This window comes from Marmota monax, unplaced genomic scaffold (genome assembly GCF_021218885.2).
Source record: "Marmota monax isolate L192 unplaced genomic scaffold, Marmota_monax_Labrador192_F-V1.1 WCK01_AAM20220418_F8-fsc00016, whole genome shotgun sequence".
NCBI classification, from domain to species: Eukaryota; Metazoa; Chordata; class Mammalia; order Rodentia; family Sciuridae; genus Marmota; species Marmota monax.
The window spans coordinates 23,881,172-23,904,756 of NW_026695209.1; the positions used below are offsets into that span (position 1 = coordinate 23,881,172).

At 36.4% G+C, this 23,585-nt stretch overlaps 1 protein-coding gene, 1 long non-coding RNA gene and 1 other non-coding gene across 6 annotated transcripts in view; 2 read left to right on the forward strand and 1 right to left on the reverse strand.

The window, feature by feature from the left end:
* Nucleotides 1-301: 301 nt before the first annotated feature.
* LOC124083774 (uncharacterized) lies at nucleotides 302-15,954 on the reverse strand. 4 transcript variants are annotated; one of them, XR_009225523.1, is made up of 6 exons: nucleotides 15,829-15,954; nucleotides 6,365-6,430; nucleotides 5,422-5,499; nucleotides 4,069-4,213; nucleotides 3,795-3,959; nucleotides 302-2,109 (listed from the first exon to the last, which is right to left on the reverse strand). It is a non-coding gene; the product is annotated as an uncharacterized LOC124083774 (long non-coding RNA). The 4 variants fall into 4 exon arrangements; XR_006848901.2 differs by lacking the exon at nucleotides 302-2,109 and having other exon boundaries at nucleotides 3,383-3,959; XR_009225522.1 differs by lacking the exon at nucleotides 302-2,109 and having other exon boundaries at nucleotides 3,383-3,959; nucleotides 5,422-5,581.
* Nucleotides 9,267-9,327, forward strand: LOC124083826 (small nucleolar RNA SNORD43). Its single transcript, XR_006848929.1, has one exon. It is a non-coding gene; the product is annotated as a small nucleolar RNA SNORD43 (small nucleolar RNA).
* Nucleotides 15,955-16,101: 147 nt separating the features above from the next.
* The window catches only part of Chmp2b (charged multivesicular body protein 2B), a 40,395-nt gene continuing 32,911 nt past the window's right edge, over nucleotides 16,102-23,585 (forward strand). The window contains exon 1 of the mRNA XM_046430528.2: nucleotides 16,102-16,234. Within this exon, the coding sequence (XP_046286484.1) occupies nucleotides 16,201-16,234 (34 nt within the window). The 5' untranslated portion in view covers nucleotides 16,102-16,200. The remainder of the gene's footprint in view (nucleotides 16,235-23,585) is intronic.

Below are 23,585 nucleotides of genomic sequence, written 5' to 3' on the forward strand. Positions count from 1 at the left end.
TCACATTAAGATTTAGGCAGACGTGATTGTAAGTTATCATCAGCTGTAAAAATGTCTTTAAAAATGTTGCTTATAAACAAGAAAATATCATTGATTCCTAGAGAATTAAACACAACTGCCATTCTAACATTTCTCTATTTTTTGACTCACCATTCCACCCATTTACTTCTTTCTCAATGGGGAACTTTAGTTCCTATATTGCTTAGAAAACTAATGTATTACAGGTTAGTTATTAAGCATCTACCTGTATATTTTTTCACAAAGATCATCCATTGTGAGTGGATTATTTCACCTTGCTTACATCTCTGAGGCAAATATATTCCTTTTTCTTTCCAAGGATAAAATTCCTTTTTTTTTTTTGTTTTGTTGTTGTTGTTTTGTTTTTTTGCCTGAAAAATTTGTGTACACAGATAAGCACCCTAGGTGGCTATGATGTAGGTAAGCTTCAGATCAGTTTGATAAATAATGGTGCTTCCATCTTTCATCACTGTGTTTCCACTGAAAGCTTTCATGTTGCTATAAATATACCCATGGGAGAATATACATTTCCTGTTCTATTTTCTTCACTCCTTTAGGGTAATAAATATTAATAGAACAATATTTGTCTCTTAGATGTTGCACTCAAAAGGTGCTCTACACTGTTCCAAACTAAGGACAGGATGAAACCTCACATTCATAGTATTTGTTGCCTTGACTACAAGATAAACTAATAAATCTTGGTCCTTTGAGGGTGTGGAGATGTGAAGAAGGACAAAAAAGAAAAGCAATGAGTGGTAAAAGTTAAGGTGTTCCAGGGTACCCTTCAAATCGGCTAGGGCCTGGACGCGAGGAAATGCTAGACAAAATCTAACCATGTTTCTTATCTCTCTTTATAAGCCATGCATGTTTGGACCCAGTAAATAAAAGAGGATTTCCAGGTCTATATATACCACCAGAAGTCGTGAGGCATGATGGAGAGGTTATACTTCAAGGGTCTTGGAAACAATCCACTTCCCTTCATTTCAATCTCAGATTCTGAAGTGCAGTATATACTTCCTTCCTCCATTTCCTTTCTCAGCCTCACTTGCTCTTTAGCTCAATGTGTTTTGACCCTGTGCCCCTACACAAATGAAACTGCATTTCTGAATGTCACAAATGATAATCACAAGATACAATGGCCTTTTTTTCTACTTCATCCCCTGTGCATGATTTTAACAGGTTTGACTACCCATCCTTGAAATTCTCTTTCCTTCTGACTTTCCTAACACTAAATAAGCTTAAACTGCTTGTTTTTGTTATTTTTAAGAAGTTCAAATTTCACAAAAGGTAGATGCTAAGGGAGGTTGGTAAAAGAAAGTGGTTATGTTGGTAGTGAAATCCTCCCCGAAAGTTATTCAAAGGAAGGAATTTTCAAAACACATAACGTTCCAACTCTGCGTTTCCAAACTCTGATTTTCTTCATGAAGGGTAAGAGGTTAAGACAAAAAAGTGTTTGACTGGTAATATATGGTAGAGAATGCTCTTTCAAGCATAAAATGAAGAAAGTGAGTTTGTTATCTTTTGCCTATATGAGAAAGGATTGCTACCACTTAGTAATATGCCTTTGGAACTCACCAATGTGGGGAGATTTCTTGATTCATAGTAATTTTCTCCTTATCTGGGAATGGCATGTTAATAAGAAAAAGTGGGTACTTAATGGCCATATCGACTCTGAACTTTCTACTCTAAACCTGAATACCCAAAAGGTAGATATCTTACCTAAGTTGGGCATATAGATTGGGTATCCTTGGAATTTCAAATTTAAAAGGAAGAGATACAAAGGTTTTGTTACCCATTTTACCAGTGTAATGTTAATAAAAGTCAATACCAGGAGATAAAGAGGGGTTACGAGAGGGAGTTCCTTTTAGTTGCCACATTCTTTCCTTCATACATCTTTTATTAAAGATATCACTCCACATATTAAGTATTGCATAAACTTACCACAAAACCCCACAATTAGCTGATCCTTTACGAGGTGTCAAAAGAGTTGGGCAGTCATGGTGGAGCATTCCTGTAATCCCAGCTACTGGGAGGTTGAGGCAGGAGGATTGCATGTTTGAGACAAGCCTGGGCAATTTAGGCAGACCCTATCTGGGAAAAAACAAAAAAAAAGTACAAAGGCCAGCTGAAGATGCAGCTCAGTGGTAGAGTTCCCCTGGGTTCAATCACCAGCACTGAAGTGGGGGGAGGGAGATACCAAAAGACACTGTAGTGTTAGAACCTATTTTTCTCCTTTGTTGTTCCTCACAGATTGAGGAATGTGGATAAAACAAAATCACCTGAAAATTGAGGTAAGTAAATAGTCTTAGAAAAATGTCTTTTTTTTTTTTTTCAGGTTAAATGTGATTCTCATAGTTTCATTAGAGTGTCAACCTATTTGTTTTATTATCTCTTGACCATTTGTTTCCTTATTGTATTGGCTTTGAGAACATTTACATGTTCAGAGTTACTTTTTATTGTGTATTCTTTACAACACACCTGTGACTTAGCAAAGTATGATTATTCATACAGTACAGATGGTGAGACTAAGGTATAATGCCATCTAAAAGCTAAATAGCAGAGTTGGAACCAGAATTTATGGTTCCCCAAACCTCATGTAGAGCAGTATTTTCTGATATCCCTACCCTGTCTTTAACATTCATGAACAAAAGACTGTATAATTGCAATCTCACACCAAAATACAAAACTAGGATTTTAGAATGGGTTTGGGTCTTTGTCTTTAGTGGAAATATATAGTGTTTTAAAATAAAAGTAATGTTTACAACCCAGTACTCAGAGATCAAATCTTGTAAAGATGTTTCAGGTTTCCAAGCCTGATCTCAGACATAATGTCATTCATTTCTTTGTCATATATTTTGTTTAAAATCTGAAATTTTCTTTCTCTAAAGGGAGTGTCAGAGATTTTTTTTTTTTTTGGTACCAGGGATTGAAGGGGGTAGGAGCACTTAACCAATGATCTACATTCCCAGCTCATTTATTAATTAATTTATTTTTAATTTTTTTTTGCTTTTGTTTTGAGACAGGGTCTTGCTAAGTTGCTTAGTCTGGCTTTGAACTTGTGATTCTCTTATCTCAGCCTCCTCGATCTCTGAGATTACAGGCATAAGCCACCATGCCCAACCAGAAACATAATTTTTAGCTGATTTGAGAGTGTATTGTCCTCTGTGTTATATGTAAGTTTAATCCCTTACTTGGTTGAATTCTGGTTTAGGGCATGTTTATTAAAACAAACAACAATTTCTAGAAGAAGAAAACGTTTTCCTGAAAATAGTATGGAGCTAAGCATTTACCCTATGTATCAGGTTTGAAAATCTGTCAGCTTAGTCATATAGTAAAAATCACATATTGTGCCAAGAAACACATGAAAATTTAAATTAAATTTATTCTAAGATTGGTAAAGAAAAGTAGAACAGAAAGAGAAAAATCATTTGGACTGATACATTCTTATTCCACATTTATTAAACAGCTATACATCACTATTGACAAAAAGTTTTCCCCCTTAAAACATAAGTACAGAAAAAAAAACATGTTGTAATCCAGTGTGAATTTATCCATTCCCCTTCTTCCAGCACCAATTTTGGAGTAACTGGATAAATTGAACACACAGGATTATATCACAATTGACATTCCAAATGCAAAAGTAAAAATAAATCTTTGCTCAATTTATTATCAATAGAATATGTAAAATAAAGATATCCTAAAAGGGTTTCAAAGTTTAGTTTAACATCGCATCCTTTAGATTTTTTTCTGTCAGTTAATGAAGCGCAAGGACTAACCTAATTCATGTGATCCCCATCTGTCATTGCCGCAATAGTGATGAAGCCAAAAATGAAATTCCATTCTTCATTCAATTCCTGTGGCTGGATATTAGTCACGTAATCAAGCACAACTCCCAGGCTCTTGTGTTTTCAGATGAGGAAACTAAGGTCAAGTGACTTGCCCTGGGTCACACAGCAAGACATCATGAGAGAAAGGAACAGAACTAGTAACCTTGGACTTTCTCAGATGTTACCAAGACCACTGAACCATACCATCTTCCCAGGTAATTACCTCTTTGATATTGAGTGGGTCACATTTTTATTTTCTTTTGCTTTTTCTTTTCAAGCACAATCCTTATTCTTTATTTCTTCTTTATCTTCTTCTTTTAAGCAGGCATGCAGAAATGCTCTCTCCACTTAGTGTTTCTGGTAATTATCTTCAAGGAAACCAGAATACAAATTTAAAGTACTCATTAACATGCTGATTAGAAATTTCTCTCAAAGATTCAAAAGGCAGGAAGGGACCCCCAGAGATCATCTGATCCAGCCCCTGACTTCAGGCATGTTTCACCTAAACAGTTTCAGGCAGATGGAAAACTATATTTATGACCCCCCAGGAGAGACTCTTCAACCTCCCTTGGTAACACAACCCTGGGCTTAGATCTGTTTTTCTACATAATGGATTAGGTGCACAATGTAGAAAAAGAATACATACTTCCTTGTAATGTCAGGTATTATTAAAATGATTGAGATTAATCATATTATGTGTTGTATTTATATAATTTCTTATCTGGCCAACATTTTTGTTCTATGTTGGAAAAGTCTTCCTAGTTATTAATCTTTCTTTTGACATAATACCCGTTGTAATTTATTTTTCACTTAAAAACCATATTCTGGAGGATACCAGAATTTTAAGTGAGTTCAAGTGTCTGCCATTTTATTTATGCTTTTTTTTCGGCAATGTAGGATGTGTCCAATAGAAATATTATTACCTTCTCTTAATCCCTATCCTGATACCCCAACCAGGATACCCTCAGATGATATTTGAGGGAACTGTGAGAATTAAGAACAGTTTCTCCTGGGTTAGAAGTGAAAAGATGATCTGGGCAAATGTATATACTATGACTTGCTCTTGGGACTTGCCTTTTAATTTCCTTAGCATATTGTGCATATGAATTTAAATATCTGATATTCATAGTTGAAATCCCATTTCTGTTTAATTCTCTTTAGGGACTGATCCCATATTTGCCCAGTTATGTTTCAGACATAAAATAATAATTTTTGTCTTCATTAAAATCAGAATATATTTATAAAAATATCCATTGCTGCTCTTTTAAATCTCCACATTGAATGGTAGAAAATACGTGCTGGTAAAACAATCCTTAGTTCAAATGTGCCCAGTGGAATAAGAAGTAGTCTTCTGGAAGGGCTGGCTTCTGATATGAAACTAGCTTTAATGAGCTACATGAATTAAACTTTGGGCACTGAAGGTGGAGGGAACATCCTGTCATTTCTTCATATGCTAAAATGATGTCAGAATTTATCAAAGCCCATGCATTTCTGAGAGACTGCCTCTTAGATCTCATCTTCTCTTCCTCATTTCCTATATATTTATTAAGAAAGGTCTGCTGGTACAGTAACATACCTGTAATCTCAGCTACTCAGGAGGCTGAGGCAGGATGATCTCAAGTTTGGTCAGTTTCCTCAGGAGTTTAGTGAGCCCCTGTCTCAAAATAAAAAATAAAAAGGTCTAGGGGTACATTTCAGTGACAGAGTGCCCCTGCCCCTGGGTTCAATTTCCAGTACTGCAAAAAAAAAAAAAAAAAAAAGTTATAGTCCAATACAAGCATTAGCTTGAGAGGTTGAGAGTCAGGTTATCTGAGATCCTATTTGTAAACTTTCTACTGACCAACTCTGAGGTTGGTTGCTAATTCTTTTTTATAGGTCCCATCTTATTCATTTAAAAAATGAAGAGCTTATAAGAGAGGACCTCTGGAATCCCTTTAATGTCTAAAACTGTAGCATGAGTTAGTAAAAAAATGACTAAATGAATGACTGACTATAATTATTCAGAATTTTAGTCTAGTTCTGCATATTTTATTTTTCTTACAATAAAAATTGTGTGATATTGCTCAAATATACATTTTAAATGTATTTTAATTAAAAGCTAAATGTTACTTGGATTTTTTTTACTTAAGATAACACCAATCATCGGATCTTTGTAAATTAGATCTCTGTGAAGAATAAAAGAAAAAAGTAATGAGTTATTTAAGCATTTGCAATATGTTGATTTTTAAATATTATGAACTCAGCTCACATCCAAAATTAAATGTCAATTAAATAAAACTTTTATTAAATACAAATGCACTGTATCCATAAGAATTTGAAATGAAGCATCAAACTAAGTCTGTTCCAATGAAAAATTTTATGTTAGGATTTATCCAAATGTGTTTTAATCTCTTTCCTAGAAATCTACTAGGATGGAACTGAGAATACATTGAGTTCCTCTCCAAATGTAAACCAGTTAGATTAACCTTTTGAACACATTTAACCAGGGTGTATAGAGTAGCAAAGAATAGCATATTTACGTCAGAGGGTCAAAGGTGCCCTTCATAACTACACTGGAATGTGTTAGGTAACACCAGGAAAGTCATCTAGAGCAGAAACAACATAAAGAATGTTATTCAGGGAAAATGAATTTATACTTTATTTAAAAACTTAGTATTGTCTATGGGTAGATGGAATGATGTCCCTCAAATATTTCTACATCCTAATCTCCAGACCTTGTGAATATACATCTCATGGCAAGGGGAAAGAAAGGTTACAAATTAAATAAAGTTTGTTAATAATATAACAGTAAAATAAGGAGCTTATCCTGGAATATCTCAGTAGGCCCAATGTCATCACACAAGAGTCCTTAAATGTGGAAGAAGGGCAGAAGAGTCAGAGTCAGAGAGAGTGATCTGAAGATGTTACGTTGCTAGTTTTAAGCTGGAGGAAGGGGCAAGGAGTCAAATAATGTTTGCAGCCCCTGGATGTTGGAGAAGGCAAGAAACAGATCAGCCCCCAAACTTACAAAAGAAACACCGCTTTCATGAAAGCTTGACAGTCACTTGGTGAAACCCATTTTGTACTTCTGGCCACCATAACTGTAAAATAGCATACTTTGGGTTCTTTAATTCACTGTTTATGGTAATTTAGTACAGCAGTCATAAAAATTAATAGAATATCTTTTTGAGAGGAAACCAGGGGAATATATGCAATAGATACCCTTATTTATCAATATCCTGTTTCACATAAACTCAAAATTGTACTTGAGACTCTCCACATCTCCAAATGCAGCAGCTATTGTAAAAAATGATATTTTAACTCAAAATTCTATTCTGACATGACAAGTCAACTTGTTATTCTAGACTACAGATTTAGTCTTATTAATGTTAATTTGCTTGTATCCTCATCCAAAATAGATCCTTCTTAATTTGATAAAAATCCTTTCTGAATACTTCTTTAGAGCTCTTTTTATCATGTATAGAATAAAGAATTGTCTATAACTAAAATTGATTATTATACACAAGGACCTTATTTTTTTATTTTATTTTTTTACTTTTTCACAAGTACCTTTTAAAGGTTGGTCTTAGTAGAGAGGAACCCACAGTGGGCATAAATGCATACTATCAACAAGGTTCCAATGAATTGAGTGCTCAAGTTTTTGTTTCTAAGCAATGAACTTAAAACTTTAAAACATAAAAGTAGTATTCAAATTTTAATTTTTAGTACTTGTTCTGAAAATAATGCTGTGTACCCTAAAATTGTAATTATAACAAAGTAGAAGTAAGGATAAGCAATTTTCATATTAAACTATGAAAATATGATATAGTATGTGCCCAGAATCTAAACATCACAAACGTTCAGATATTACTTATCATTACCATTGTGTCTATCAGTAAATTCAGGTTTCCGAGCTTTATTTTATTTTAATCAGGCTTACACATTTAGGATATACTTCTATTTCTTTTTATCAAAAATATCTAAAATTATTTTCAAACTGTTCCAATATTTCATCTGATATTAGGAGTCTGAGTTGTGAAGTATTTCCTCACATATAAAAGAAACAAAATTAAGAGAAGACATTTTAAAAATGATATATTTCTAAATAAAATATATTTACTTATAGAGCAATCATTTGAAAGTTTTCCAAACAAAATGTGCACCCACAAATTCAACTAATTTCATAATTTTGTTAGTGACTCCAATTTATACATCCATATATCACATGTTGTCATTTAATTCCCGATTTTCCTTCAGTAACTTTACTAGATTTTTAGCTTCTTTGGAATAGAGTCCAAGGCTTGTTTATTTTAGATTCCTCAGATTGTCTAACTAGCACCACACATTTCATACATTGGGTTTAATCTAAGGATTTGTTACATGACTGAATAGAATAATAAAAAGAAGGCTTAAGAGTGGCTTGAAATGGTCACATTATTAAAGGTCACATTATTTGTATAGAAAATGTAATACCTTTGCTTTAGGAAATTATTCATACTCGCTAATTTGCCAAGATCTAACATTCTGAGCCCTTTCTAATTCCTACTCATTTAAAATATAAAATGTGATAGCTATTACAATTTTATTTTATTGAAGAATCAAACCCATTACCCCCATATTTAGGTTCATTTCTATTTTGTATTATAGTAGTTCTGCACTCTAGAGTCCTTATTGTGTTGTGCCAGGGGGCACAAATTCTGTTTTGATTTAGTCATGTGCAACTTGTATTAACACTGAGAGGAATTCAGGGCAAAGTTTAGTTTATGTTTTCAAGAAGGATCATATTGCTACATATAGCAAATAACACATGAAGTCTTTTAGACTATAAAACCAATGATGTGCAAACATACACATTTAGGATACTCATTTAGCTTTTCATTGACTAAGTGTCTCAATAGTCTGACTCATTCTTTATGGCAAATATTTTTAAAAGCAAAATGTGAAAAAGAGAGAAAAGAAATAAATTTCTAGGATTGTTAAAGCATGTATATAGATATGGGAAAAAAAATCCAAATGTTAAGACTCACATACTGAAACATGGAAATGTTGCACATATTATTTGGCTCAAAATGTATAAAAATTATAGAAGTGCTTATGATTATCTCATTTGAGCGTTGTCCTTAGGTCAGGTAGAATAGTGCTGTCTACTTGCTCTGAATTTGGAGAAGCTGACAGAATGGTGCCTGTGTGGAGGTGCTGAGCTGCTGAGAAGGGATGGGGACAGGAAAGGAAGGTACACAGGGCTAGCTTTTAGTTAGCCTTTCCCTGAAACTATTCCTCTGCGAGTAAGTACTAGATATAGCAACCATAGACAGGACCATACTCTTGACTGGCTTGTCCCCTGAACATATGTCACCTACCTAGACACTGATTGTCGCAATGACCTTGACAAAGAGCCTACTTTGTTGGCTATGAAGTATGAACAACTTAGGGAATCTGTCCTGAAGATTACAAACTTATTGGTGGGCGGACATCAATGTACTGATTGTCACGTTCTGATCCTACAAAAATAAATAAACATAAAAAGGAAGAAAGGGAAGTAGGAGAGAGGGAAAGAAGGAATGGAAAGGTGGGACTGTTTTTATGTACTTTGGCTCTAGCTCCTCACCAACTATATAACTTAAAGAAACTTTCATTTCGCTCTTGATCCTTATTTCTTATTGTGATCTGAATGTTTTCCTTACCCTAAATTTGCAGTTAAAATGTAATTTGTAATATTTGTGGAAGCCCTGGTGACCTATTCACCTCCCCAAAGCTCTACCCTTGTGGATAGGATTAGTGCCCTTACAAAAGCAGCCTGAGAGCTTGTTTGCTGCTCCAGAACTGTGAGAGCACATGGAAGGTGCCATCCATGAGGAACAGACCTTCATGAACACTGAGGGCCCCTTGAAGTTGAACTTCACAGAATTATAACAATAAATATGTTTTTTTCTAAATTGCTCAGTCTTAAGTATTTTCCACTATAGTCTGAAAGGACTAAGATACTTTTAGAAAGGAAAGACTATGACTTTTTCCATGCTTCTATAAAAAATATCTAAATGCTAGATAAGTTGATGTGTCAATCTTAATTTTTGTTTTTGAATAATGACAATTTATACTGTAGCATCATTGAATATATTAGGGGGAAAATGGTATAAGGTAGTTAGTAAAATAGTAAAACAATTTTCAGTATGTTCAAATTTGAGCCTTAAGTGAAACTGGAAACAAAACAAACAAAAAAAGCAATGTACACAAAATTAAATCCTTATCTAGAGCTAAAACAGAACTATTTATTGACTTTGAAACCAGCTCTCTAGACCTGTGTTGTTCATGGAGATATATAATATTGATAATTTTGGCTTTTCTTTAGATATGTGAGACTTGAAATCATGTCAAGTTAATATGAATGTACTGAGTTACATTTGTCCTTTTGTAATTAAAAATCTTGAACCATAGGTAATTTTACAATGCTACTGCATTGAGTTGCTACTAAATGTATTTATATTATAGTAGGAAAATTACTAACAGGTCTATAAGGGCTCTGATCCATGAGGTTTAAAGCTGGAATTCAGGAGAAAGGTCACAAACTGACCTGCCATGAAGCTTTTAAATAATAAATGCCAAAGTTAGACACATAATCTTAGAACAAGTAAAATTTTACAAAAATAATAGGTTCAAGGACAATAAAAACAGGAATTTTTTTTAAGTTCGTGAGAAGAAATAGGCTAATTTGGAGAGAGATCTCTAACAGAGTGCAGATAACTAGGATCAGAATCAGAAAGATGATATCTTTCTCTACTAGAGGAGTGACTTTCAGAAAGAAGAGATTACTCTTGAGAAAATATAAAAGGTAAGAACGTGGGAACAATAATGGGGACAACTAATACCTTTTTAGTTTTTATTATGTGCTATGGTCTGAATTTCTCCTCCAAAGTTCAAATGTTGAAACTTTGCTATCAATTGCCGCAGTCTGGCTGGGCACAAAATCACGAGCCACCACACACCTTGTAGATTCAAACAGAAACTCTTTATTCCCGAACTCACACGGCACTCTACAAACACGTTCTGGGCAAAATCCACACTCTCCACTGGGCTCTGAATCCCAAAATACTCTCTGAATCCCGCGAGTCAGCAGGATACGCCCTATTCCCAGCAGGGTACACCTTAAACCTGGAACCGCCCTAAACCCTGAACACCCTAAATCCCGATCTGCCCTAAACCCTGATCTACCCTAAACCCAGATCCGCCCTGGTCCTTGAGCAAGGTCACCTTTCATGCAAAGTCACTGCAAAACCTGGGTCCACCATGGAGAGTCCTTCCTCTAAGCAACATGGAGTAGGCTGACAAAGATATTGCGATGCGTCATTCCTACTTGGCAATGGCTCTCAGCAATCAATGTGATAATATTAAAAGGTGGGTATGGCTGGGCACAGTGGCAGAATTCCAGCTACTGGGCAATCTGAGGCAGTTGGATTGTAATTTACATGCCAGTGTGGGCAATTTAGGGAGACCTTATCTAAAAATAAAACAAAACAAAACAAAGCACAAAGGGGTGGGAATTTGGCTTACTAGGCAAGCGCTCCTGGGTTCAATTCCCAGTGAGGGGGGGGGGGTGTTAGGAGGTGATTAAGTCAGGAGGGCAGAGTCTATGTGCATGGGATTAGTGCCTTGTAAGAGAGGTTTGAGAGAGCTGCTTCTCTGTCCCACCTTCTGTCCCTAATGCCATGTGAAGACACAGCATTCTTCCTTTCTTAAGGACACAGCAAGAAGCGGCCAGCTTGGAGGCAAAGAACAACTCTTAAATATGTTAGTGCTTTGATCTTAGACTTCCCACTTTCTACAACTATGAGACTAAAATATCTATTGCTTATTGAATTACTTAGTCTGTAGAATTTTGTAGTAGTAGCAGAGATGGACTGAGATGTGTCTAATACTGCTCCTGGGTGTTTTACATGAATTCATTTATTTGCTGGGCATGGTGGCGCATGTTTGTAATCTCAGCTGTATAGGAGGCTGAGGCAGAAAAATCTCAAGTTTGAGACTAACTTAAGCAACATGGCAAGACCCTGTCTCAAAAAAAAAAAAAAAAAGTTGGAGGGCTGGGTATACAGTTCAGTGGTAGAGCAACCCTGGGTTCAGTCCACAGGACCACGTTATTAACTCATTTAGTCCTTGCAATAGCTATATGAAGGTGCTATATGAAGCTGTCTGAACATGTTTTCCTTATCACAAATGTGTTCAAATGAATATGGAGGGTTTCAGTGACATACCCCAGATCTAACAGCTACAAAGCTACAGAACCTGTTGTAGACCCAGCAGTCTCTGTCCACAATCAGCATTCACCATGATGCAGCCTGCCTTCCAGAGCCAGAAGAGCAGATTACATCCAAAAAGAATGAGAAATGGCAAGTATCTGGTTTTCAAAGAGGGGGAAACTATGTGATGGAGTACCCTAGGAAACAAATTTAAGTAGGGGATTGAATTATGTTTTAATGCATGGGAAAAGTCTTGAGCATGTGGATGAATCATGTTTCTCCAAGAAAGAATTAATGCCAAACTCAACTAATTTTTAACTTTATGGCTGCTGTAACTCATAAAACATGAATATAGCATTGTCATTTTACACCTTTATATCAGCACATTGCTTCTGTATTATTAAAGATTATAAAAATCTTCAAAATGGTCTTAAAGGTGAAGGTTTTAATTACAAAATATTATTTTATATGAATGGATTCATAGATAGCTACTGTGCCTCAAAGGTGTTCATAAGTGAATCAGTACGAAGATGTATGGGTGTTTCTAAATGATGCAAGAAGAACTCTGTAGTTGGAGTAAAATTATCCATTAATCAAGTATAAGATGGGTAGGACTGAGTGGGAATTTTGTTTAAAAAAGTGCTAAAGGTTTTTACTAGAGTAAAAGTTTGATGTGAGTCAAAGAAACTATTGTCAAAACTGCTAATGCAATTGGTGTGCTATCAGAAACAGTGTATAGAACAAGAGAGGTAATAGATCACATTATCCTGACGTCACATCTAAAGAATATGTTTTATCTGGCTGACACTATAATGAAGGAATATAATCAGAAGGGCAAAATCTAGATAGTGAAAATCTGGACATCTAATGAACATATAACAGAAGTTTATCCAATAAGACAGGTGGGTGTGTGCACATGAGTGTTTCAGATATAAGTATTGAGACTATGTTGATCTTTTTTGCCAAACAATAACATGATGTCATTCTAAGCAGAACACTCTGCCTGTTATGTTTTAAAAGAACAGAGGTGGTAAGGATGGAAGCAGAAAAACATGAGTGGTAAAGTTGCAGAACAGAGATGAAGGCTGAGTTGGGGTGATTTGAAATGGTGGGTTGCTATATCATTTGGTTCTACCATATTTTTATAGGTAAAGCCAAGATTTAGTAGTATTATCATAGGGTTTCAAACACCACAAGCCAAGGTATTTCGCCTAAGTTATATTTTATTTACTATATAATTTCAGATTTTTTTTAAAGAGAGGGAATTTTTTAAATATTTTTTAGTTTTCGGTGGACACAACATCTTTTTATTTTATTTTTATGTGGTGCTGAGGATCGAACCCAGCGCCCCGCGCATGCCAGGCAAGCACGCTACCACTTGAGCCACAACCCCAGCCCCATAATTTCAGATTTTAAAGGTATCTTATTAATATTCTAATCAAGGATTTGATTCTTTAAAGAAATCCTGTCTACGATAACATAGTCCTTGAACACTTCAGTGACAAGAAACTCACTACCTTATACAGCATTCATTTCATTTTTGAATAGCTCATTTTCAGAAGTCTTTTCTTATACTGAGTCAAAGCCTGCCTCTTTGTGATGGACAATTGAGAAAAGATAAAAAATGTTAGGGAGGGAGGTAAAAGCCAAGGGGAGAAGATGGTATTTGTTTCTTCACTGGTGTATCCCCAGCATACAGAATGGTATGTTTCATTAGGTATGAAAAAATACTTCTCACTGAGCAATTTAGAAAATGAGCATCAGGTCATAAAGATATGACCACAGGACATTAGTTCATTAATTCTTAATGAGATAAAAATTAAAATGTTTTCTCTATCCTCTATACATGTCTTGCTGATTCAGCAAATTTATACATGACAATGGGGACTTTAAATAAATGAAGAACAGTATTGTATTCTGGTTTACAACTTCTTGGGTACCAAATTTCAGCTTTATTTAAATGTATCTTGCCCTTCATATAAGGAATGATATACAAAATATGTACGGATACAGACTGGGCACCAATTAATCAGAATGGATGCCAGCCAGTCTGTTCCAATCTATGGGAGAATCAAGCTATTAAAGTGCTGAGTTTAAATAGTACATATTTCTGTTTTATCTTTATTGTAATGAACAAGCCCTGCCTTTAGCTCCTGCTGTGCACTTTTGGAGGGTTTCCATATGGTTGCTGCTAAGTATTTTGGCATTTTCCCAACTGTTACAATTGGGTCAGTGGGGGGGATTGTGTAGGAGTAATAAAACAAGGGTGACTACAGCAGGGAGAAGTACGATTTCTACACACATAACAGCTTATTGCTTCTCATGCCTCCAAGCACGGCTCTGTGCTGTTCATTACAACGGGATGCCACGGCAATCTGCCTTTTTACTATAGAGCTTACTCCAGGAAAGGCCAGGCAATGGGTGTAGACCATCATGTCAAGTACATTTTCCCCTAATTTTTCCTTACTTTCTCGTCCAAGAACACCTAAATAACTTGAGGAGGAACAAGACAATTATACTTCACATATTATATCATTTTATGAAAGTCTTCTTGAGCATATTTGTGACTAGTACCAGAAAGTGATTGTCATTGGCCATGAGGGCTTTGATATTTTACAAAGAGAAAAGAAATGAGAAGGCAACTGATGCTCCCAAATGGTTAACAATTCTTGAGACACGATTCATAAATCCCAAAATGAGTGATAATATTAATATTGTGATTGGAGTAAATTCCAAACAAGAAGTCATATATACTTTAAAAACAACAACAACAACAACAACAACACTGCTATGGTTACTATTATTTCGGCGCTGGGGATTGAACCCCACGCCTTGCACATGATAAACAAGCTCTCTACCAGTCAGCAATACCCCAAGCTAGAGCTGTTATTTTTATCCTGTGGAAGACAGTGTTGCTAAGCAGTAAATTGGGAGGAAAATAAGTTCAAAGCAAAATTAAGATTCCAAACAGTGAAATAATACATTAAAAAGAGATATGAAATACAAGATTGTATATTCCATATTTATACTTATACATGCAAGTATTCTTTAAATATTTTATTATACTTTTCCTTTAAATGATATGGAGATTTTTTTTTATATACCAAAGACCAATATACAGCTGTATAGCATTATCATAGGTCCACTGAAGAGTCATGAATTTCTCCTGAATAATTACAAGAAATAAAGATATAGAGATGTAGATATTTAAACCCGCATAGAAATACCTGTGTATTTTTATGTAGGTTTCCAGGCAAAAGCATTAAACAGAAAGTGGTGCATAAAGAAACTTGCTTCTCATGCCTTCCTTCCCCGCGCCATTCCCCAATCCTGGACACCATCCGAGACCCACACCAGGTCACCGGTGCCCGGGGTCAAGGGCGACACGTGAAAGCTTAGGGTCCCTCAGTAGGAAGAGATCCCTGAGCGAGATACTGCAGGAAAGGGCGTGAACTCGAAAGGCAACCGCGGAGCGCTGAACTCAGCATTCCCACCAGCCCTCTTACTTTTTTCTTTCTTTCTTTTTCTTTCTTTTTTTTTTTTTTTGTAAGAAAAAAAAATTAATACTGGCAGCAACAGGACAGTTACAGATCAAGAGTGGGCCCAGGCGGTTCCGGGACGACCAGCAATTTCCCTAGGACCCTGGGGACCCCCTACTCCAGCCTCCCCGGGGCAGGACGGAAAGCGCTAAACAAGGCTTCCTTCTGTCCGCAGTCAGCAGGGACACCCACTGGAGCCCCAGCCGCGCCCGCCAGCTCCCGACGCCGTACCGAGCCAGCGTGGTATCCCCCACCCACGACCCCGCAGCGCCCAGGAACTGGCAGCCGTTGAAGTGAGGGCAGAGGCAGCGGCTTCAGAGGCGCAGTGCGCAGGCGTGCGTGCAGATTGCGCAGGCGCCGCCTAGAAGTGACTTCTCCAAAAAGTGTCTTAGTTCCCGGTCACCTGAGCTCCCCGCGACGCGGCTGCGGTAGCCTCGCGGATACACGCCCTCCACGGGTCCTGCGTGTCGACCCGGCCCTTGTCCTTTTGCTCGGTCGCTCCGCCACCCCGAGCCCTCCAAAGGCCTGTCCTTTCCCTTCTTGCCTTTCCTAGTCTCGGGCCGGACCGGGCCGAGCCGGGCCGCCCGGGCGCGGTCCCCAACCATGGCGTCCCTCTTCAAGAAGAAAACAGTGGATGGTAAGTTCCAGGATGGGCTTACGGGGCCCAGCTGTGTGTTTTCCCGGCGTCTTTTAGGGTTTCCGGCTGCAATTCTGGCTGCTTTCCCTGGGGGCGGGGCTGGGTCAAGTGGCCCCACAGGTGACCGCCCTGGCTGCGTCACTTTTCTGCTTCCCCATCACCTCTGGCTCTACCTACTTCAAGCTCACCTGGACAGTGTGACTTCTGTCTCCAACACTTCCCCCACTCTTATTTACTATTTTTAGTTTTTCTGTAGCAGGGTTTTGAGCATTTTGAGGCGCAGGGTACTGCTGGCCTTTGAGTGTCATTAGACTTGGGGTGATTTGATGAATTTCTTGTTGTTGTCTTCTGGTTGTTTTTTATTTTTTGCTTCCTTCAATTTAGGATAGTACTACATAAGGCATTCTAACCGTATATCTGTGTGCTTGGATGTGGAGAGGGGTAGCCCACTCCAGTTACAAAATGAACTTGGGTCTGGGCCGGTTGTCCCTTTAAACACCCCTGAGTAGACATGTGAAACAAATGTTACTTAATTGACTCCAGGAGAAACATAAAAGAAATACTAGGGAAGTGCCTGGGTTTAGTTTTCATAATGGATTTTTCTCCCTGGTGATTTTGCTAACTAAAGTAAGGGATGTATTATATATTATTTTTATAGAAGTTTACATTACAAAGACTCTTCTTACTTTGTTTCATATGTTTAGCTCAATGTCATCTTAAGAAAAAATGAATGTACTGAAGTGTACAAGTTTTGAGTTCATATGCAATGACTGTCATGTATATTTATACAACACTGCTTAATTAGTCTTGATATTTTCATTGACAGTTGATAGGTATTAAATTCATTCAAGTTATTTAAAAATTGTTTCCCATTAAATGTTGAGACTAAGTTGTTGTTGGTTCAACCAAGAGAATCACTTCTTTGTAAGGGTCTAACCCTGCCACAAAAGGAGCAGTGGCAGCTAGACAGTGATTGGTACAACCATAGTGCTCTGTCCTGACTTGGAGGTAACTCCTTCTTTCCTTTGTGTTGACTGTTCCAATGCCAGCTAAATTGTTTTGGGGAAGATAACAAAGACATCATATTTACCCTGATGCTCTGTCCTTCATTTCAACACATAATGCCATTTTATCCCTAATCTCTCATAAATCATAATGCACTTTTGCTTATTCTGTGGTTGAAAAATATTTTTTTCAGATCATTGACTTTTTTACTAATTGAAAAGTACCATTTACAATACTTGGGATAGCTACTCACTTGGTATATGATGTAGTACAACTATGTGAAATAGCTTTTTTTTGTGTATTTTTCTTGAAAATGCTTTTTAATCCTTAACAGAGCACTTTTTTTTTTTCAGTGCTTCAGTGTCAATACTCAGTTATTGTGTAGTATTTCCAGGGCTGAAGGAGGGGAGGGTCTTTATTTTCTTATTGTTTGAGTTTTGTATATTGAGAATTTGTCTTGATTAGTGTTATGTAGTGAGAATGCTAAACAGAGGAAAAAACATTTTTTTCCTATTTGATGTTACAAAATGAATTCATTTTTAAGTTATAGAGTCCATACATCTTAGTTTTAGTTGCTTAATATCTGCAAAATATTTTTGAAAACAGATATCTAAGGTCTGTGCTTTCTGGTGCTTTTGGCAGTCTAGTGACTATTGTACTTGAAGTACAGAGGAGAGGTAAAAAGGACAATGAAGATGTGCAGTGAGGGTGTTTTACTATGTATTCATTTGCAGTTAGTAAATCCTTCTAAGGAATGATTTTGCTGAATAGACTTATTTTCTGGGGGAAATAGTCTTAAGGACTTTTGCTAGGAACCATACCACTGAATACCTTTGTGTAAAATTCCTGAATGTAATTTGTTCATCATATATGTTTACTACAACTACCAAGCTACATACTTTATGTTTTCTTAAATTATTAATCAAATCATTTATTCACATCTTAATTATAGATTATATTTTCATTACTTTAATGCAGAGCTTTACTGATGTTTTTACTCCTTGTTTTATTAAAGGGAAGTTGTTTTGTTTGTTTAAAAGGTGACAACACTCTTAGCAGTAATGAGGCTATATATTATGAAATTTAATGTATTTTTATGCATGCCTCTAGATTCTCAGGCATGTTGATTATTGATCATAAGATCTTTTACTATATGCTGACTGTTTGTTCTAGCAGTAATGAAATTCTGATATATAAGGGAAATAGGTAACTGCTTGTGGATCTGGGGAATAATTGAATCTTTTGGTCTCTTTGGATTGGCTGGGAGAGTTATATACTATATCATTAAAGACGACTGTGCATGTAAATTAAAAAGAGAGACAACATTATAGCACTTATTACTATTCAGAGTTATGTTTAATTCATTTTTGACACAAAGATGAACAAGTGTCTTCAGTGTATACTTTCTTCCAGAAATTAATGGGAGGTGTATCTCAGTGCCATTTAAGAGGAAGATTCTTTCCAATTTGAAATTACAATCAAGTATTTGACATTTTTTTAGTGACTTGTAAAATATATACACACATATGTAGAGTTATTTTGTTTATCTACAATGTGCCCCGCCCCCCAGTGGACTAATAGTGACCTATTTATTGAAGCTAACTACGAGCCTGTAAATCAGGATTCCATAAGGACTTGTCATAAATGCACAAACATCCATGCCTTTTATTTTTTAAATTTTTTTGACATATCATATATTTGAATCAGATGGAATATAATTTCTCATTTTTCTGAGTGTACAGGTTGCAGAATTACATTGGTCATGCAGTCACATATATACCCACAGCAATAATAATGCCTATTTTGTTCTGCTGTCCTTCCATTCCCTCCTTCCCCTCCCTCCCCCTCCCATCACTACTCTCTACCCAAACTAATGTGACCTACTTCTTTTTTTTTCCCCTCACATCTTCATACCTGAATTCTGTATAATGAAGAGTGTCTCCTTCCCTCTTACATGCAATTCCCCTTCTCCCTCCCTTTCCCTCCCACCTCTTTTCCCTATCTAGAGGTAATTTTCTTCTCATGCTCTTCCTCCCTACCCCATTTTGAGTCACCTCCCTTATATCAGAGAAGACATTCAGCATTTGTTTTTTAGGGATTGGCTAACTTCACTTAGCATAATCTGCTCTAATGCCATCCATTTGCCTGCAAATGCCATGATCTTATTATTTTTTAGCGCTGAGTAATATTCCATTGTGTATAAATGCCACATTTTTTTATCCATCCATCCATTGAAGGACATCTAGGTTGGCTCCACAGTCTAGCTATTGTGAATTGTGCTGCTATAAACATTGATGTGGCTGTGTCTCTGTAGTATGCCGTTTTTAGGTCCTTTGAGTAAAGTTCGAGAAGAGGAATAGCTGGGTCAAATGGTGGTTCCATTCCCAGTTTTCCAAGGAATCTCCATACTGTTTTCCAAATTGGCTGCACCAATTTGCAGTCCCACCAGTAATGTATGAGTGTACCTTTTTCCCTGCATCCTTGCCAGCTCTTGTTGTTTGACTTCATAATGGCTGCCATTCTTACTGGAGTGAGATGGTATCTTAGAGTAGTTTTAATTTGCATTTCTCTGATTGCTAGAGATGGTGAGCATTTTTTTTGTGTATTTGTTGATTGATTGTATATCCTCTTCTGAGAAGTATCTGTTCAGGTCCTTGGCCCATTTGTTGATTGGGCCATTTGTTTTTTTGTTGTTTAACTTTTTGAGTTCTTTGTATATCCTGGAGATTAGAGCTCTATCTGATGCATCTATGCCTTTTAAAAGGGACATTTCCTGGGGCTGAAGGTGTAGCTTGGGGTAGAGCATTAGAGAGGCCATGGATTGGATCCTCAGCACTGTTTAAAAAAAAAAAAAAAAAAAAGCAGTGAATTTCTTTAATCATTTTATAATTTTTATCTGGTATGTTCAATAAAGACAAACTTGAGGTCCTATTCTAAGACAGTATTATGCTAACAATTTTGCATACATTATCTTATTTAATTCTCATAAAGCCTATAAGTACCACTATTATCCTCATTATATAGATGAGGAATTAAGAGGAAAGGAACTACCTTGCCCCAAATTATAAAGACACAAAGTAGAAGAGCTAGGACCTCTTCATTTACCTAGATTATCAGTGACTTCTAGGTCATCAATTCCAGTGACCACTTATTTTAATGATAATCTCTTGGGCCTGTGTTTTATATTTGATCCTGATAATAATTTCTTCTTGGAAAGTCTCCCTTTTGGCTTCCATGGCTAAAACACTTTCCTAATTTGCCTCTGACCACTACTTTTTCTTTTTCCAGTTTTTCTTTTGTATTTGTTAAACCTGAGCATTAAATATTAGTGGGTTTTGTTGTTGCTGTTTCATTTTGGGCTCTCACTGTTCTAACAGTGCATGCTATCTTTGCATGATGCACTGTCCACTCATATCTATATTAGTTATAAATTAAGTGCTAATGTATTCCAAAAGTGTATTTGTAGATACAAATACCTAGAATTTTTATTTCTCGGAGCAGTATGTCCAACAATTTGCTGAATATCTGCAAATAGATGTCTCAAAGCATCTCTAGTTAGAGATCCCAAGCAGAACTTTTCATCTTATTTAAATTGGTTCCTTCCCAAGGTGGAATGGTGGCGTATGCCTGTAATCCCAAGTGACTTGGGAGGTGGAGGCAAGAGGATTGTAAGTTTGAGGCCAACTTCAGCAATTTAGTAAGAACCTGTCTCAAAAATTAAAAAACTGGAGATGTAGTTTAGTGGAATGCTCCCCTGGGTCTAATCCCCAATGGTGGGGAAAATCACTCTCTTCCCAGGGTTTTCTTCTTCCAGTGTGAGCAGTATTTGATTTTTGCCCTCTACTTTCAGCTAATTACCCAGTTACTAACTACCGAATCCTGCTGTTTCTTTTCCTCTTGAGTATTTCATACTTGTAAATGTGTGGGTCTGCAACTCTTTGCTCTAGTTCAGATCCCACTTATCTTGCAATTTACTGTATCACCTTTCTTCTTTTCTTTTCTGAAGCTTCATAACCCTTAAATTCTTTACCTACAAAATTGGTTGTGTAATCAGCAGTCCTGAAACCTAAATCTGACTGTGCTACTCCTCAAAAATACTATTTAGTTTCTGGCACCAATAAATCAAGTGTGAACTCTTTGATTATGGATGCATGGCTCTCCTTGATCTAGTTGTTGCCTTTCTTTCTAGCCATGGCTCTGACCACTTGTTTCTCCAGCAGTAATGCTATTATCAGTATACTGTATATCATACTCTTTCTTATTCTGACATATTTTTTGCTTATAGTGCCCATATTCCTAGATTTTTTTCCCCTTCCTCTACCCAGCTGAACCATCTGAGGCAAAAGCCTTCTCCAGAACGTATTCTATAATGTTACTTCAGATTGTGTTAGATAAGGTACTCCTTTTGGTTAGTAAATACTATTGTTTTAATGATGTGGTCTATTCTCTAAATTGTAAATTACCGTAGAGATATTTTAAAATCTGCTGAAGACTCTCTAAAACCAACATGGAATACAGGGAAGTCCTAAAATAAGCATAATGCAAGTTCATTTAAGCATAATGCTGAAAAATCTACTTTGGTTCTAGTGAATGCAAATGAGAAAAGAGATGCTAAACAATGGGAACATGAGAAGTGTTTTCCATATTTAGAGCTTACTATTCTATACATTCACATTATTGGCACCCTCTCTGAGCCTTGGTGCAGGTTTAGAGATACTTTGAGAAATGTTACACACAGTAGAGGAGCAAAACTGTTGGGGTTTGGTCTCACTGGAGTGATGTCAGTATAGGCTAGCTGTCCAAGAGCAGTCTGTGTTTTGACTAAATTGGAACGAATGTCCTGTCAAGAAGTCAGTTGTGGTGCCACATTGATGATGAGAGTAAATAAAATCTACCAGCCATACACACTGAATTACCATAAGAAACATGTCCTCCTTCTTCCAGAATAAAAGCATTCTTATGGTGGCATCTACAGTATCTTCCCTAGAATGCCATATGTCCCCTTAGTGCTTATTATTCTGAATGTTTAAAAACTCATATTTTACTTTCTATTTGCTCCTTCATTCTTGGCACACCGAAGAAAAATAATTGAATGTAGGATTGAGGAGCACAGTATGCTCTTTAGAGCATTTTTCTTAGTAAAAGTTCTCTATACTATTAGAACAGATTTTCCTGTAGAAAATTTTTTTTCCTCAGTATTTCTCCATTCCTTTCATGACTCCTAAGACCAAATTAGACTCAGTGGTTTTCTGGTACATGCCCATCTCAGAACTTTTCTTAAACTCTTGAAAACACTAAAGTTTAATAATAATAATGATAATAAATTTGTGTGACTGAATTTCTCAAGGTTTGAATGACTTTTGAGATTCATTGGTCAGACAAAATCAAATAGAATGTTGTTTTCTTTTCCTATTATGCTTCCAAAGGCTTTAGTCTCCCATTTTCTCTTTAGTATTCCACTTCTTTCTTCTAGGCACGTTCTGCCTTTTTGCACCTTTAACCTATTTTATCTGAACTAACGCTTACTCAGGGTTTTTCTTCTGTCCATAGTTCTAACTGGAGTTTGTCTAATGTTAATACCAGTACCACAATACCCACTATTCCCACTGATGCCAGCTGTTACAGAGTTTATAGGTAAAGTCTAAAGTAGAAGCTTCCCAGAAAGCAGGATATAGGAATATTTTAAGTGCTGTTTTATTCATGTGTTGGCTAGAATCAGGATAACTGATAGGCAATAAAATTGTAAAGATAAAATGATTTTTCACAAAGAAATACATTTAAAAGTAGAAAATATGACTTATTAGGTTTTTTTGTTTTTTTTTAATCCGTTGTGTCCTTATAGTAAATCACATTACAGAATTCAGTAGAACAAATGCTGTCTACTAAACCAGGTTGAATCCCCATGAATACTGGGATCTCCCTGATGTGCCTCCGCACTCCTGAGACAGCAATCCCGAACTATCCTGCAAACTTGAGACAGGCCTCTTCCCTTGTCCCCAAAGAAAGGTACTTCAACCTGTATGACTTTCAAGTTAATGAATGTTCCTATTATAGTTAATAATTGCTTTTTATTTTAATTCTCAAATGTGCAAATTTTATGTGAATAAGCAAGGTACAGGGAAGTAAGCCAAAATTCAAGTTGGGGTTTGGCTTATTTTGTTTTGGTTAAATCTTTTGACCTTAAACAAGTAAACCCAATTGACTTAGAATTGAAGAAGGCAGAAAGAGTTTTCAGTGTATCTTTTAAAGTCCCAAACTTAAATGTTGTCACATCTATTTCATTGATAAAAAAAGAGCCTGAAAATCTTGAGGTACACATTGAGCCCTGAGCTGGCCTGGGTGAACT